General features: G+C 60.9%; 1 protein-coding gene across 8 annotated transcripts in view; it reads left to right on the top strand.

Annotated features, from left to right (window-relative positions):
• CTNND1 (catenin delta 1) overlaps positions 1-15,437 on the top strand; it is a 29,044-nt gene that overhangs the window by 2,167 nt on the left and 11,440 nt on the right. For 4 of the 8 annotated variants that reach the window (XM_041465164.1, XM_041465163.1, XM_041465161.1 and 1 more), the window contains exons 1-3: positions 1-108; positions 13,373-13,491; positions 14,220-14,533. In XM_041465164.1, coding sequence (XP_041321098.1) covers positions 14,339-14,533 — 195 coding nt within the window. In that variant the 5' untranslated portion in view covers positions 1-108; positions 13,373-13,491; positions 14,220-14,338. The remainder of the gene's footprint in view (positions 109-13,372; positions 13,492-14,219; positions 14,534-15,437) is intronic. The other 4 variants (XM_041465165.1, XM_041465162.1, XM_041465167.1 and 1 more) reach the window with 4 other exon arrangements.

Raw genomic sequence — 15,437 nt, 5'->3', positions numbered from 1 at the left:
TCGCCTCGCCGCCGCGGCGGGACCCGCGGAGCGGAGCGGGCCGGGCGGCCGTGCCGCCGCGGGGCGGGACCGCCCCCCCTCGCCCGTCCGCCGAGGAGCCCGGCCACGGTGAGTCCCGATCGCGGCGTCCGTGCCGCCGCTCGGGGGGCAGAGGGGAGGGAGCAGAGCCGGTGCGGGCCGGCGCCTGCCGGGCGCCGCACGCCCCCGCGGCGGCGGCGGGGCGGGATGGGCCGGGCCGGTCCTCACTCGGCGGGGCCGGATCGGGGCTTGGCCGCGCTCTCCTGCCGGGGCCGGTCGGTACCGGGTCCCGGGAGTCCCGTCCTGCCCGGGAACCCGTGCCAGGCGCGGCCGCGCCCCGCGGGACCGGTGGGGCGGCGGGGCCCGGCCCTGGCGGGGGCGCTGGCGGCGCCCGGCAGCCCGCGGGGAGCGACACAAAGGCGGCTGGGCCGGGCGGCCGCCCCGCTCCCCGCCCGGGGCCGCCGCCGCTCGCCCTGCCCGGAACAAAGGCGGCCCGTGTGCCAGCTTCCCGCGGCCGGCACCGGCGGGCCCCCCCGCACCCGGGCGGGGATCGGGGCTGGGTCCCTCCGCGGGGTCTCGGTCGAGGCACGGTCCGGCTCTCTGACTCTGCGTCCGGCCGCCCAGTTCGGCTCTGCCGGTCTGCGCAGGGGCTCCAAGCCCGGTGTGTCGTTCGCCTGCGCCTTTGTTCTGCCGGGGAAGGGGCCGGTGTGCCCGGGGGGGTCAAGTGTGCGGGTGGGGCTGCGGCTCCTCCTAATGGAATCGCTCTGAGCTTCAAAACAGCCCGACAGGCCCGTCCGCCCGAGCTCACAAGCGACACCGAAACGCTTCCCGAGGAGGCAGGACGGTGCCGGAGCCGGCCTCGGGGGTCTGCTCAGCCGCCGGTTCATTCTGAGTCTCCCTTGGCCACCCTGTCATTTTGCGACAGCCCGACTGCCTCCCCCCTGCCCAGCGCTCGTCGTGCCTTCTCCGGTGACCGTTCCCGGCATCGCTTTGCCCTGCGCGGTGGGCATTCCTGTGCCTCCTCGGAGCGTTGCAGAGAGGAGACTTAGCTTGGGGTGAGAAAGTTTGGGTGCCTCTCAGTCATGAGGGCTGCTGGCATCTGTGAGGCACCCGCGGGCTGGCAGAAGGGAGGTGGGGCACCTCCGTTATAGCCCTGGGCTTTGGGCGAGGGAGCCTGGACAACAAAGCTTCCTCTGATTGTTGAAGAGAGGGGTGGACCTCCTGGAGTGCCTCTCTCTCCCTCCAAGGGCTCGGTGCCCTTGCCCTTCCAGGGAGCCAGTGACGATGGGGCTCACAGGGCGCTGTCTGGCGGGCCTGGGTTGTCCTGTGACCAGCAGGAGCTGGAGGCTTCTCTCCCAGGGTTGTGGCACCCAGGCTTCTGCCCAGCTCCCGGTCAGCCAGAGAGAAGCATCTGCGTGCATGGAGCCTTGTGATGGTATTGAACTGCAGCTACGTGTAGTTTCACTGACACAGCACCTGCGCTGCACAGGTGCTTTTGGACGTGACTGTCCAGGTCTTTGGTGTGGAGAATTGAGCTTGTCCGCAGCTTTGCAACCATGCTGGGATCCTGTAAGCCATGCTCGCAGCTTCTGTTTGAAGTTTCAGCTTCCATGCCCTCTCTCCTGGATGTGGCAAGGTGGGGTCAGTGGCTGGCTGGTGACTCCCAGGCTCCTGCCAATGGAGCGGGGCCATGTCCGCCAGGTCAGTGGCAAGAGCCCAGGCAGGAAAATTGTTAGTTGTCTTCTCCAGGGTTACCTTGTCGGCTCCATCCTGCTCGCAGGGCTTTCTTGAGGCAGGTTCCTTACCTGCTGCTGTTTGCTCATGCTCTGTCAACAACATAAAGGCAGTTTTTAAGGATCTGCTCTTCCACTTGGATGAGTTTGGCTGGACTCTTTGAGTGTGCAGACGACCGTCCTTTGCCGTGTGCAGCATTGCTGGAAGTGCGGAACCTTCCTGGAAGCGGTGGGAGGATGAAAGCACTCGCTCAGTGGAGCATGCTGGGCTTGCCTGGGCTGCCGCAGAGGGGTGAGCCTCCTCCCTTCCGAAGCAGAGGTCAGGCCCTGATCGTTGTGGTTGAGGAGCCCTTGAGGCCATCCCTTCCCTAAAGATGGGCTGGGAGTCAGATGAATGGTCCAGCCCAGACCGCGGAGCCGGCGTCTGTCCCTGGATTGCCTCTCATCTCTTCCCTCCTCCAGCCTCTGGCACGGAGATAAGACCTTGGCCCATTGTATCTGCAGTGGAGGTGGCTTTAGGACACCCAGAAAATAATAGTGTGGCTTGGATCATGCCTGGAAGGCTATTGGCTTCTCAAAATAGCTTACCATGTCTGTGGCCTTAGGGGGAAAATGCTGGGTAAAGCTCTTGGTTTCCCTTCCCAACAACCCCTCAAAACTGTCTCTCATTTACTGCTGGCAAGGACAGAGCCCTTTCCCAAGACTGTGGTGATGCTGTCTCCAGGGAAGTACAGAGCTCTCCTGGCTCTGAACTCGTGTCTCTGCAGCACTGTGGCTGTGTCCTGTCCCTGCCTCACTGACAGGGAGAAGCGGAACCCGGCGCTGGTTTGGGTCAATAGAAGACAACAGGTGTTGCCTGGATGTGATGACAAAACCTGAACCTGGGCAATTCAGGCACTCCTCCGTGTGTGACACAGGGCTTGGCCAGCGGAGGAGGTTGTCCTCTGGCACAGAGTTCAGGAATGTGCCTCAGCGCGAGGCTGTCAGAAAGGGGTTGGATTTACGGGCTCTCGACCAAAGTCCTCGAGTTTTCCGAGGTGGCCACAACCTTCTCTTTGCCTTATATCATACGAGGAGGCTGTTTAGGGGAGGAAATGGTTTTTTTTTAGAGCCAGTTCTTGTGTTGGAAACCCCCAGCAGCAGGCTGATGAGTCTGTCCAGCTCCTGCCTGTCTTGTGCTTGTTGCTAATCCTCCTTCCTTCCCTCCAGGAAGGCTGCTGGTGTTAGTTTGGCACAGGAGTGCCTGTCCCCTCTGCCCTGTCCAGTGACTGCTGCATGTGGGGCCTGACCTCTGGATTAATGTGCTCTGTTGTGTTCCCATGGGCCTTCAGCCTTTGGGGTGGCAGTGGGTGCAGTGTGATCCTCCTGTTTCCCTTTGCCTGTGGAGGAAGCAACTTTTCCCTGTGAGAAATACTGCTTCCTTGTGGTGTGCTGTGCAAGGAGAGGTGAGATGAGTTGGCTCTGCTGGGTGTGGGGGCAAACCAGTGACTAAGGAGCGCAAGCTGCCAGGCGTGGTGCCAGGATGGGCCAACCCTTAACTAGGGTGCCAGTCACCTCTGCTTTCGTCTGCTCTTCCCAGCCCAGAGCAGCTGCTGGTCGGAGGTTGGCAGTGGGACGTCTGCCATAGGTCCAAGTACGGACCTTGGACTGAGGTGGGAACAATTGGTCCCTGCTGCCCAGCCCTCCACACCAGCTCCTGCTGCCTTGAGGGAGATGTTCTTCCCTTCCAGGATGTGCTCATAGGAGCAGTGGGTGCCCAGGAACTTGTGCCAGTGTCCCTAACCTCACGCTGCAGGTCCATGGTGACTTAGCACTGCAGAGCTCTTACTGCAAGAATGCTTGTGCCAGTGCAGGCCTGCGGACCTGAGCCAGGCTTGCCATGAGATTGATTTTAGCAGGTCTGTGCCCAGATGTTTGTGCTGATGGGACAGAGAATTTCTGCTATGGTACCACTCTTGGTGGGGTGCTTGTCCAGGTGTGCCTAGCTTTCCTGCACAAACAGGGAAGGGTCCAGGCAAACTGGGGTAAGGGCCAAGCCCTGGGAAGAGATCTCCTATAGCCTGGCCAGGATGGTGGTGCTCTGGAAACGTCTGCAGCTCCGGGCTTGCATGAGATGCCCCTGCATGGCTGGGGTTGGTGGCAGCAGCATGCTGGGCTCGTGTGTGTGAGGGCAGGAGCTGTTCCCGTACCTCCATCCTGACCCTGACTGCTCCTGTTCCTCTGGGCGTTGGCCCTGGTCACAGTAAATGCTGCTCAAAGTTCACTGGCCCTCCTGGGCACACCTCAGCTGTACCTGCCACTGCTGGGTCCCCGAGGGCTGGGCTGTGGGCACCAGGCGTGGGGAGAAAGCAGCCTGAGCGTGCAGGAGTGAGCAGTGGGAGGGCAGCTCTCTCTTCTCCCCTCATCTCTCACAGCTTTTGCAGCTGTGAAAGCACCTCCTGCATAGGAGAGTGGTTACCTGGGGGAGGGAGCAAGGTGGCCCCATGTGTGAGTTAGATGGCCTTGGACTGGATGAATATGGGGAACTGGTTCCCGCCCATCCAGAAGGAGGAAGGCGTCTCACTGTCCCCAGACAATCCCTTTTCCTCTCAGCCCCATCTCGTGTGGCGCTGGGGCTGGTCTGTTCCGAGAAGAGCCCCTGGCTCTCTCGGCTGCTTCTCTGTGCTCCCTGCCCCGGTCCTGGCCCAGTCGGAAAGGGGAGGCGGTGGTGCTGGGCTGCGTGTGGGTATCTGCTGTGGGTGGGAGGGAGTGTGTGGAACTGCAAAGACGAGTTTTTCCGACCTGGAAGGGTGGGTCACCGGGGGTGTTTGCATGTTGCTGGCAGGCCCCTTGCCCAGTGGAGTAACACATTCCTGCGAGCGTGTTGCTGCATGCAGGGCTGCTGCTTGCCATGCTTGGCTTGGCTGTGGGCTGGCCGGCTTGCTCCGGGGGAGAGATGTTGTCCCCCTCCTGCTCACTGGGGTCTGAGGGGGAGGAGGTGGAGAGCCCAGGGTGTTTCTGGGAGAAATCCTCTCTGATGTGGGGAGCCTGCCTTCTCCACATTGGCTTTGTGCCATCCTTACTCTCTCTTCTCTTTTTTGCCTGCTTTTACCTCCAGAACACCTTGGTGTGGCAGAGCCACCTGCTCTCCCCTGATCTCTGCCCAGGGTCTGTCCCCAGCAGCTGGCTGCAGTGGAAAACCACTCACTTCCCTTCTCCATTCTCCTTTCTGCAGCAAGAGGAGCCACCCTGTGAAGGGCAGGTGGATGGGCCTGCAGTGCAAAACTCTGGCAGCAATGAGAGCTCTGAGGCGACTCATGCTTGGCTTTCCAGGGTGCCCTGTCCTGCCTTTAGGAGCCTTGGCAGCCCCACAGTGTCAGGGAGCTCTGAGGGAATTGAGCAGACAAGGAGATGAGGTGTGTGAGGGAGGGAGGCTGGAGAGCTGGCTTAGGGGGCACACATTGTGCTGGGGTTGTGGTGTTGATGCTGCTGTAGCTCTGCAGGTAACCAACCCATCTCTGGGGCATGGCGGGCACAGCCAGAGCCTCGAGGGGTTGGAAAACATCTTCCACCCTCTCATCATCGGATGCTCCCAGCCCTGGACAGGAATGTGATAGCACTATGGGTGAGAACCTCGGATGTGTTCCCTGGGGGCAGACTGCTTCCAATGAGCTGGAAGGCCAGCCGTCTGGTCTCCTGGTTGAGCCATGCTGACCTCCTGGCTGGCACAGCTGGCTGAGGCTGGGCTGGTGGTGGTGCCCATGCCTGGCATTCCCAGCCTGGTTCCAGATCGTCTGCATGCAGGCCAGGGGCAGTGGGGAGTGGCCCTTGGCAGGACGTCGTGTTTAGAAATTTGCAGGAAAGGGAAGCCACGATGTCATCTCCCGTCTGACCAGGAAGCGCAGGTTTCCTTCCCTTCGGCTCGCACAGGAGCCTGGGAAGGTGCTTGTCAGAGAGCCGGGGGTGCAGACAGTTTGGGCAGGGGGCTGGGTAGGATGGAGTCCTGCTGGCCCACTGTCCTGTTTGTCCCTTGCTGCTCTGTGTGAGTGCTGGCTCCTGCTGGCCTGTGTGTGCACCTTGTGGGGCCTTGGAGCGCTCTGGGGGACTTGCTGTCACCCTGCTGCAGCACCCCCTTATCCCCACCTCCAGCCGTGATTCACTCCCTGGCTCCTGCCTGATGCTTCTCCAGTGGCTTTCCTTCACCCATTCATTACTGCTCTTGGCAGGGCCCTCGGAGCCATCTCCAGCAGAAGCCGGGCACCTGATGAGGTCATGCTGAGCCGGGGCGTTCAGCCCAGCCCCGCGTGGTTTGTGCTCTGACTCAGCCTGTGGCCGCCCTACCTGCTCAGGGAGTCCGGGCTGGCTGGGGCTCGGTGGGGGGACAGGGGGTCCCACTCCTGGGCCACTCCCTCAGGCCGGCTTGTCTTAATCTCGGCAATTCCCTCCTGGCCACTCCCTCACCAAATGCTACTTCACCTGTTTGCTCAGTGTGGGGAGGGGAGGTTGTCTCCTCTGGAAGAGGGAAGGGTTCCCTGTCTGCTTCAGGGGTGCCCGGTTACTCTTTGGGTGGGGAGACCCCATGTGGGGTTTCTGGGAAGACTAGGGAGCCCTGTCTCTTACCCTTCTCCCCACTCCTGGTCACAGTTCCTGGGTGACTTGCTGGAAAGGCAGATAGTGCTGGCTGCCCCCAGTGGTGCAGGTCCTGTGCTGGTGCCAGTGAGATTGCCCTGTGCTTCCAGACCCTGTTTCTTTGTCCACTGGTTGGAGCAGGGCCTGGAAGCCAGGACCGGTTCCTGGGGCTGCAGGTGTGGGACAGGAAATGATCTCAAGTGACTTCCTTGGGAAAAGGGCTGTGGGAAGGGCTCTATGCCCGCGAAAGGTCCCAGATCCATGTGTTTGGGTGCTGGGCTGGCGCAGGTAGCTGCAGCTGCTTGTGCCTGTGGCCTGATGAAGGGAGGCTGCCCCTAATCCTGCTGGGAATGCTGGCCACCAGACTGCAGCCTCTCTGCTTGGGCACAGCCAGCAGCACATGTGAGCTCTGGAGTGGCTCATTTGCCCCTGGGATGGGGAGCTAGTGAGAGCAGTTTCCCCCATCTGCCGTCCCCTCGGCTTGGGCAGGCAGCCTCGGGTCTCACTGAGGGGACTTTGCTCCCTGGACTCTGCCAATATGGCCCTTATCTCTGGTGTGTTTGTTTTCCCTGCGGGAGAGAGGCAGCTGAATGGGAAAGTTGAGCCCAGCAGAGGGTGGGGGCACGGGTGAAGGGCAGGGACATTGGCGTGGCTGGAGCCTGGGGGGCCGCGTTGACCTTCAGCTCCGCTCCAGCGTCCACTGAGCCTTGTGGCCGTGGGGACAGCTCATGTCCCCCGTCGAGGTGGCCACTGTTCCTTGGGTGGAGCAGGGGGCTGCCCTGCAGTCCTCCTGCTCGCCTCGGGCCGTGGTGGCAGAGCCGGGGGCTGCTGCCTCCCCCTGCCCGGGAGCCGCTGGGGTGAAGCAGGAGCCCGCTGGCTTGCCGGAGCGTGGCCTGCCCCGGGAATGCTCTGGCCCCATTCCCAGAATCCGGCGCTGGGTGTTTGTTTGCTGCTGCGCCCCCGAGGTCTGGTGCTACTGTGACAGGAAGCGGGGACGCCGGGGGGAGGGAGGCCGGCCGCCGGCTGGGGATGTGCCTGTGAAATCCCTTTGTCCCTGCCGAGCGCTCAGCTGCGAATTCCCACAGCGAGGAGAGAGCCGCCTTTGTGCTGCTGCAGGGCTCCCGACATGTGAATCTCCTGGGCCTGGGGGCGTGAGCCGCGGGGCTGGTGCAGAGAGGTGGCAGGGACCCTGCTTGCTACTGTCCCCAGGGTGGGGACCCTCACAGCAGTACCCCGTGGCAGCAGGGCTGCTGAGGTGTCCGTGGGCAGTGGGATGCAGCAGGATGTTGCTGGCAGGAAGGCTCCAGCCCTGTGGCCGTCCCGCTTGGGGGCTGCGGGTGGACAGAGCCTGGAGCCCAGCGGCTTGGCTGCCCTCCTGCGCCCCTCTCCTCCCTGCAAATGCCGAGGGAAGCTCATCTCCCTTGCTCTCCCCATGGTGCTCCATGGCTGGTGCAGAGGGTCGGCAGCTTCCCGGCTCTTCTGGAGGGAGGGAGCTCCTGGCATGCTGTGTCCTGGACTGTGCTCAGAGAGGGGCGAGTGGCCCCCAGCGTGCCTGAGAGGACAGCTGCCCCGCTGCAAGATTGCTGGCATTCCAGCAGAACAATCCCTGCTCTCCACAGCCGACCCTGCTGTGCTCCGTGCTCGGCTGCCTCACTCTGCGCCCTGCTGGGGTGGCACCGGTCCGGTGACCTCAGCGCAGCCAGGGACAGATCCTTTCCCCAGGGGATTGCCCGTGTTTCACAACTGTCGGCTGTGTCCAGACCCGTCCTGCAGACCCGATGGGTATCTCCGTTCTCGGCCCCCTGCCCTGGCTGAGGGAACGACCCACGCTCCTGCTTCCTCCCCTTCAGCCCCACCCTGTCCTTATCACTCCCTCCTCATCCTGCTCCCTGGCTGCCAGCCCGCTCCCTTATAAGGTGCGATCTGCGCTTGGCTTGCATCTCCAGGTGACTCCCCTCTCCTAAGAGAGGCTTTCCCAACCCATCCCGGCTACGTGGCCATCATCCCTGGCACTGGGGGCGGCAGGTGAGGTAGGCCAGGTGGCGATCTCGCTGCCAGTCCAACCAGTTGGGTGTGAAGGGCGGAGGAGGAACGGCTCCCTGCGTGTCCCTGCCCGCGGCGCCACTCCTGGGTGTTCACCCGCTGGGCTCCTGCCGTGACCGGCACCTGGGGCACGGCTCCCCCCGGGGAAGGTGCGGCTGGGCCGGAGCAGGCAGGCGCCCAAGGCGGTGTCCAACCTGCTGCTGGAGCAGCCCTTTTATGGCCACCTGCCAGCCTGTCTGAAGTCCACTGTGCTCTGTGACCTGCCTGGAGGAAGAGCCCTCCCGGGGGCCATGGAGGCAGCTGGAGCCCAGGGCAGGAGGTGGGGAAACCCCTCCCCTGATGTAGGCTCTGGCAGGGCCAGGGTAGGCTGGGGAGTGGGAGCAAGGGTTCTCACTCAGCCTGGCAGCAAAGATGTGTCAGCCTGGGCAGGGGTCCCTCCAGGGGGCTGCTCTGAGGTGATGGCTGTGGGCACCTTCGTGCCTCTGGGGTTGGGAGAGAAACAGCCAAAACTCTCCTTCACCTGCACAGGGATATGGGATCTACTGCCCACTATCAGCTGTCCTGCTTCCCCCAATGGCCTGAGGGCCATTGGTGTTCTGAGCTGGACACAGGAGCAGGTGAGCCTGGGCCTGTGGTCTCCCATCCCATGCCCTGCTGCTTCAGCCAGGCTGAGGTCTGAGGATAGATCTGTGAGCCTGGGCCCTGTGCTTGGCATGGGGAAAGATGCCAAGGATGCCGGCTCATTTATTTTTTAGGTAATTGAGACTGACCAGAAGCCTGTGGTGAATTAGCAGGGCTGTGAGCCTGTGCAGAGCAAGTGCACTGCAAGCACTCGGACAATTGCAGGCTTGAATTATTGATGGAGTTTCTGTTTTTCCTAAGTGCATCATGATAGGCAGCTGAAACCAGGAGGATTTGTTGCTTCCTCTTTCTCTCTCTCGAGGATGGGATCTGGTGCTGAGAGCTTTCAGAGAGTGGGCAGCCAGCTGGCTCTCCTCAGGCCCGTGGGCTGAGAGAGAAAGGCCAGTTATTGGAGTTGGGGACTGTGTTGCAAAATTCCTCAGGAAGCGCATCCGTCTTTGTCAGCCTGGCAGGTGGGTCTGGCCCAGGAGCCCCACAGGAGCTCAGCCAGTCTGGATGAGGGGCTGTGTCCGTCCTGACTCTGATGGAGCTGGAGAAAGGCTTTGCTCGAGTTTCATGGTGTGGGGGGCTACCAAGGGTGTCTGACCCTGGTGACAAACCTTACCATGTGCTGGACAGGTGTCTGGGGGTCACAAACAAGCAGTGAAGCTGTGTGAAGAGCTGGGATGTGGCAAACTGAGCTATTCCCCCTCCCTGGTGGCAGCAGGACAATGGCAGTGAACACCTGGTGTGTCCCTTAGCAGGGTGCTGGGGTGGGGATGATGTGGCAGAGGAGATTCTGACTTTGTAGGAGCTCGGGCTGGACTTTGCCCAAAGTGTTCTGTGCTGAGGCAGCAGCCTTAGCCCTGGGCATCCCAAGACCTTTGGGTGACAGCTCTCCAGGAACTCAGGGCATGGAGCAGGGCTGGAGCAGGTTGTTGGAAGAATCCATGTAGAGGACTGTGCCAGAGATCCCCTGTGCTGCAGCAGTGCTGCCTGTCAAGCTTTCAGTCTGAGTCTTATCTGCTGGATCTTGTCCATTTTCCCTGGCCCGTGGAGTACAATTCGCCATCTGCTGGCTCGGTCTGGGCCCTGGGGTTAATCTTTCTGTGGCAGACTCCAGAAAAACACTCGTGGTTGGGAGCCTTCAAGGCCTGGACTCCATCCTCTGGCACGGGAGGATGCAGGTGAACTCTAGGTGGGTATGTCTGTGGTTTGGCCCTGGAAATTTATTTTTCCAGGCAAAGGATTTATTCTGTGGGAAGGCACTTCTGCTGGAGAAGCTGGGGTGAGAGGTTTTGGAAGAACCTGCTGTGTCACAGCTGGCTGCAGCGGAAGAGCTGTAGAGGGCTCAGGGTTTGGGGTGCCTGTCTGGCTGTATCCAAGCCTTTATCCAGATGGGAAGATTGTGATGGGGAAGTTCCATGCACAGGTGGGCTGGCAGCTGCTTCCTGGCCAGCAAAGGGGCTCTGCTCCCCACGCTCTGTGGCATCTCTCCAGTGGACCCGCTCTGGCTTTGGGACCTGTGGGCACAGCACAGGGTGGGGTTGGTGCCAGAAAGTTGGGAGATAGAGCCAGGGGGATTAGGTGTGAAACTTCCGGGGTCGCTGCATTGTTTCCTGGGATCCCCTCGTACTGATTGCTGGGGGGACAGAGAGTATTCTGCCCTGGGGTGAAGCTGCTCAGGGTGTGCTTTGTCCTTAGGCTTTTTGGTTTGCCCTGAACGAGCCAGCTGAAATATTTTTGGCTTGCTGGGGTTTGTAAGTAACGGGTGTGTCAGCAAGTGCCTCTCTCATGATGAAAAGGCTTTCATGAGCCATCCTCAGAGCCGGTCAGGGTCTGGCTCTGAAGAATGCTCTGTAGTTGGATCTTCAGAGGCTGGGGGGAGGAGGAGGGGAACGGGTGCAAAGCGATCCCTGGAATTTCACCCTTGCGGGTTCCTGTGTACTTGGCTTTGCGCTGTCACGAGTAGCTCACTGGCTGGAGGGAGCAGGATGCATAGCTGAGGCTCTCCCCTTCCTGCCCTCCCTGTCTCATTCCAGAGATGGCCACTGAGTGCCCCGGACAGCACTGGGACGTGTTGAGGGGCCTTATCCCTCAGTGTGGGGCTGGTTCCTCACAGCTGGGGGGTGTAGGGCCAAGTTTGGGGCTTGTGTGCCAAACCCAGGGAATGGCTGTTCTCCAGCTGGGATGGTGCTGGCCGTCTGAGGAGACAGCTCTTGCTGACCTCTCTGGACCTGGCACTGCCTCTCTGTAATTATGTCTTTAATCCCAGATCTATGAAGACAATGGCTGGAACGAGAGTAGAGGGAGCTGGTCTGTCCTGGTGGTGGAGGAAAACTGGGAGAGACCCCGTTCTGCTGGCACTTCTTGCCCATCATGGAGCTGTGTCCAGTGCTCAGGGCAGGAATAGCAGTTGTGTAGGCAGTGCAGCCCCCTGACACCGAGTCTCTCTGTTTAACATGGCCTGATCCTGCTGGGAGACCCTCAGGTGACCCCTCCTTGAGCATCCATTGGAGCCAGAGGGTGCGGGACCTGTCCTGTTCCTTCCCCTGCTGTTGTGTTTACTCCCTGTGGAAGGGACGGGAAGGAAACAGCCTCACAGCTGCTCTGGCCCCTTATCTGGGGCCCTAACAGCCCTGCAAGTTTCATTGTTAGTGTCCATGTTTCCCAGCCCCATTCCCAGGGAATGTGCAGAGGTGGGGATTTGGGGCTGGGGTGTCCCTGTGGGCTGTGTGGGCCCTGCCTGGCAGCCATGTGGGACCAAGGGAATCTTCTGGGGCTCCTGTCCATGCTTCCCACAGATCCAGACCCTGCTAGTCTATGCTTGCTTCAGGCATGATGCTCTTCATGAGACCAGACCAGCCAAGTCTCTCCTTGCACTCAGGGAGCCCTCCTGTGCCCTAAAAATCTGCCTCTTCTGCATTGGGACAGTTGAGGGCTGGCCAGGGTGCACAGCTGCTTTGACAAGGCCGTGTTGTGGAGGATTGCTTCTCCAGTTCCCCTCTTTTAAAGGGTTTGCTTTACCACTCTGGAAACAAATCTCACAAGCCAGGGGGACTGCTGGCTGGGATTTTGGATGCTGCAGTTGCATAGGGTCTGCTCTGTGTCCTGCGGTACAACACTGGGATGTGGCAAAGATCCGCTCCCCTTCCAACAGGGAGTCCTGGAAAGGCTGAAGATCTGTGCCCCTGCTTAACGTGGGTGGTAGTCCACCAGAGATAGGGAGTGTTACTCATGGATGGGAGTTGGGATGTATCAGCACTGTTCTGGGAGGCACCAGCTCTCTCCTTTGGAGAATCCTGCAAATCCACAGTGCAGGTGAGCAGCAAGGGTCAGAGCTGTCCCTACATTTCCATACAAGGCTCGGGGAGCCAATCTGTTGGAAAAACCTCAGGGAGTACCTGTTGCAAGGTGGGAGGGGTGGAAAGCTGCGTGCATGAGCCAGGAGTCATGTCTGGGAGCCTCCAAAAGCTTGCTTGGGCTCCAGAGGGTGGTGGGTGTTCTCCCTGGGGTGGCTGTGCCACGGCTCCTTCTGCTGGACACCATGTGGGCACAAGTAGAGCAACTGGATGTTTTTATTGATGAAGGCAGATGACAGAGTGGCAGTGACCAGATGGTGGAACGTGCTGTGGGCGCCCTCCAAAGCGCTTGGAAAACATCCACCCTGCATGGCTGGGCTCCGTTGCGGCGGTGCCACCGTGGCTGACACACGCCTGTACCCGAGGGAGGCTTTGGGGAGCAGAGCCACAGGAGGAGTGGGGAGGGGTTTGACAGATCAGAAGATTTTACTGAGCTGCTGTGCACCAGCATGTGCTGCAGGACGAGTCTGGAGGGGCTGCACGAGGTGGTGGGAGCAGGGATGATGATGCCTGCGTGAGCTCTCAGCCCCGGGTCGTCCTTATCGGCCCTCTGGGGCGGTGGCACCGGGAGGGGAGTGGGCAGAGCCGCTGTTGGAGACCGTGGGAAAGCAGCTTCTGTGCTGCCTGCCCGGCTCGAGCGAGTCCCCACATGCCTGCCATGACTGCACAGCTTTGGGAAAACCTCTCGGGCTTGCAGGGACTCGGCCGGGCTGTGCGGGAGGGGTGGAGGCTGAGCCCTGGCCGCTCCTCTCCGCCTCTGCCGGTTCTCCCGTCGGTGGGAACAGTGAGGGCTGCTGGAGTCTCCGTGGAGCTTGGGGGGCTGTTGTGGGAGCAGCGCCGCGTTTGCCAGCCCACCTGCCCTTCCAGACCCATCCCTCAGAGGGAGGGGGTGGGAGAGAGGTGCCCCTTTCCCGGTTCCGTGCCCACCCTACCTCCTGTTTAGGGCTTCTTGTTTGTGATTTTGACCTGCTCCCGCTGTCCCTGCAGCTCTCTTCCCTCCTGCTTCCTCACTGTGGTGGCTGGGCTGTTTCTCCCATGACTCTCTGCGTCTAGACCTGGCTGTCCCGTGCCTTTGCCAATCAAACCTGAGCTTCCTCCTCTGACAGGTCTGTATGGAAGAAAATTGCCTTTCGGTACCAAAATGTTGTGGCTCACTTGCTGTTCTCCTTTGGGTGGGGTGTTGGAGGGGTCCAGGCTGAAGCCCATTCCCAGGTCTGTGGGCTGAGGATCCTTGGAGGGAGAGCTCTGGAGGGTGGTGAGTTTTGGCAGCAATCAAAGGGGCTCATGTGATCCCCCTTAAAGATTCATTCCATCCTCTTTCTTGGCTAGGAAGGAGCTGGGGAGCCAGGGCTGTTTCCCCATCTCTTGCCATACTAGGGAGGAGGGAGCAGATAAGTAACATGGCCCTCTCCCTCCACCCTTCCCTGGAGGAAGCAGTAGGATGTGGGTCACTTCTCATTCTTCAGGAGTGTCCCCTGCCCCACCCCAGGGACATGCCCTCCCCTCCTGCACTGTCTGCCCGCAGCTTTTCCTTGCCCATGAGGTGTTCCCTCAGCCCACAGCAGCTCTTCTGAACCTGGCTCAGCCCCAGCTGTTTGCTGCGCTGGGGGGACTTTCCGTTCCCACAGTGACACTTTTCCAAGCTTTAATGCTGGAGCAGTTTGCATCTGAGTCCTGCTCCAGGACCCTCTTGCCAGCTCTCTGGTGATGGGTGGGAGCGGGTGTTAATGCCATAAGATTTTTTTTTTTCCCTGTTCTGAAAATCTGTCTTAATGAAATCAGTCTCTTCTGACCGCTCTTCTCTCCTCCTTTCCTCCCCCAAAATCATGTGCAGTGAAGAGAGGGGCTCCTGCCCTTCTGGCTCATTTTTCCCACCCTCACCTTGACACCAAGCCGCCTCTGCTTGTGCCTCCCCGTGCCCCCCGCCCTGCCCACCCTGGGCACCCGTCACCCATGGACGACTCGGAAGTGGAGTCGACCGCCAGCATCCTTGCCTCTGTCAAGGAGCAGGAGGCACAGTTCGAGAAGCTGACCCGGGCCCTGGAGGAGGAACGGCGCCATGTCTCAGCCCAGCTGGAGCGAGTCCGGGTCTCCCCACAGGACGCCGGCCCGGGCTTGGCCAACGGCACGCTCACCCGGCGGCACCAGGTAAAACACCCCCTTGGCAGAGGGGCGTGCACAGGCTCCTGGAGCCCCCGGAGCTGCCTCCCCTCAGCCCTCCTTGGATACGGGAGGTGGAGGAGGGCCCGGCTGTTCTTGTGGCACTGGTGTACTGGAGTCGGTCTGGGGGTGTGCAGACCTCCCTTGGCAGACAGAGGCTTCAGGAGAGGCGGTGACAGTCTGGAGGGTCTTGTTGCCAGGTTGGCTCTGCTCTGGTTTTGGGAAGGTCAGAGACTGGCTGTGCTCAGTTCCAGGGCATCTCTGCTCCCCATCCCTCTCGGCTGCTTGGAGGGCAGCTGAAATGCTGAGGCTGGGGTGTGTGTCTCCCTCTGTGTGTGACAAAGGGCAAATCCCTGGACTCTCTCTGTCCCCACATGGCCAAACCAGGGCTGGGAGAGATCTTCTCTACAGGGCTGGAAATGTGGTTTCCTCTGCCTTGGCTTGAGGCGTCTCCTCACTTTCTCAGATTCAGTCTTGGAGAGCGGTGCTCGGAGGGCTGGTGCATGGTGGTGTGGAGGAGCCAGGTGCCTTTCTGGCTGTGGAAGGTGGTGGTGCCAGGAGGGATCTGTGGGGCAGGGCAGACAGAGGAAGAGTTCAAGTGTCAAACAGCAGCACCCTGTGATCGGCCACTGCGCGGTTCTCTCAGGTCCGGGGGGCCTCCGGGGTCACTGGTGACTCCTGTGTCAGGACATGTGGAAGGTGTCCAGGGCCCTGCTGGGGAGCATGGAAGGGTCGTGGCCATTCCATCAGGAGCGTGCGGGAGAGCTGAGCTGTTGGGGTGTCTCCTCCGACTCTTGCCCAGGCTGACCTAGAGGAGATTTGCTGCATGTGGCACAGAGCCCTGAGGAGGGTGTTCCTCTGCTGGGGGCTCCCGTGGGGTGCGTGGTGGGTG

Source organism: Pyrgilauda ruficollis, unplaced genomic scaffold (genome assembly GCF_017590135.1).
Source record: "Pyrgilauda ruficollis isolate IOZ18807 unplaced genomic scaffold, ASM1759013v1 scaffold187, whole genome shotgun sequence".
Lineage (NCBI taxonomy): Eukaryota > Metazoa > Chordata > Aves > Passeriformes > Passeridae > Pyrgilauda > Pyrgilauda ruficollis.
The sequence above is the reverse complement of the archived record's forward strand: the minus strand, read 5'-3'. Positions and strand labels throughout refer to the sequence as shown.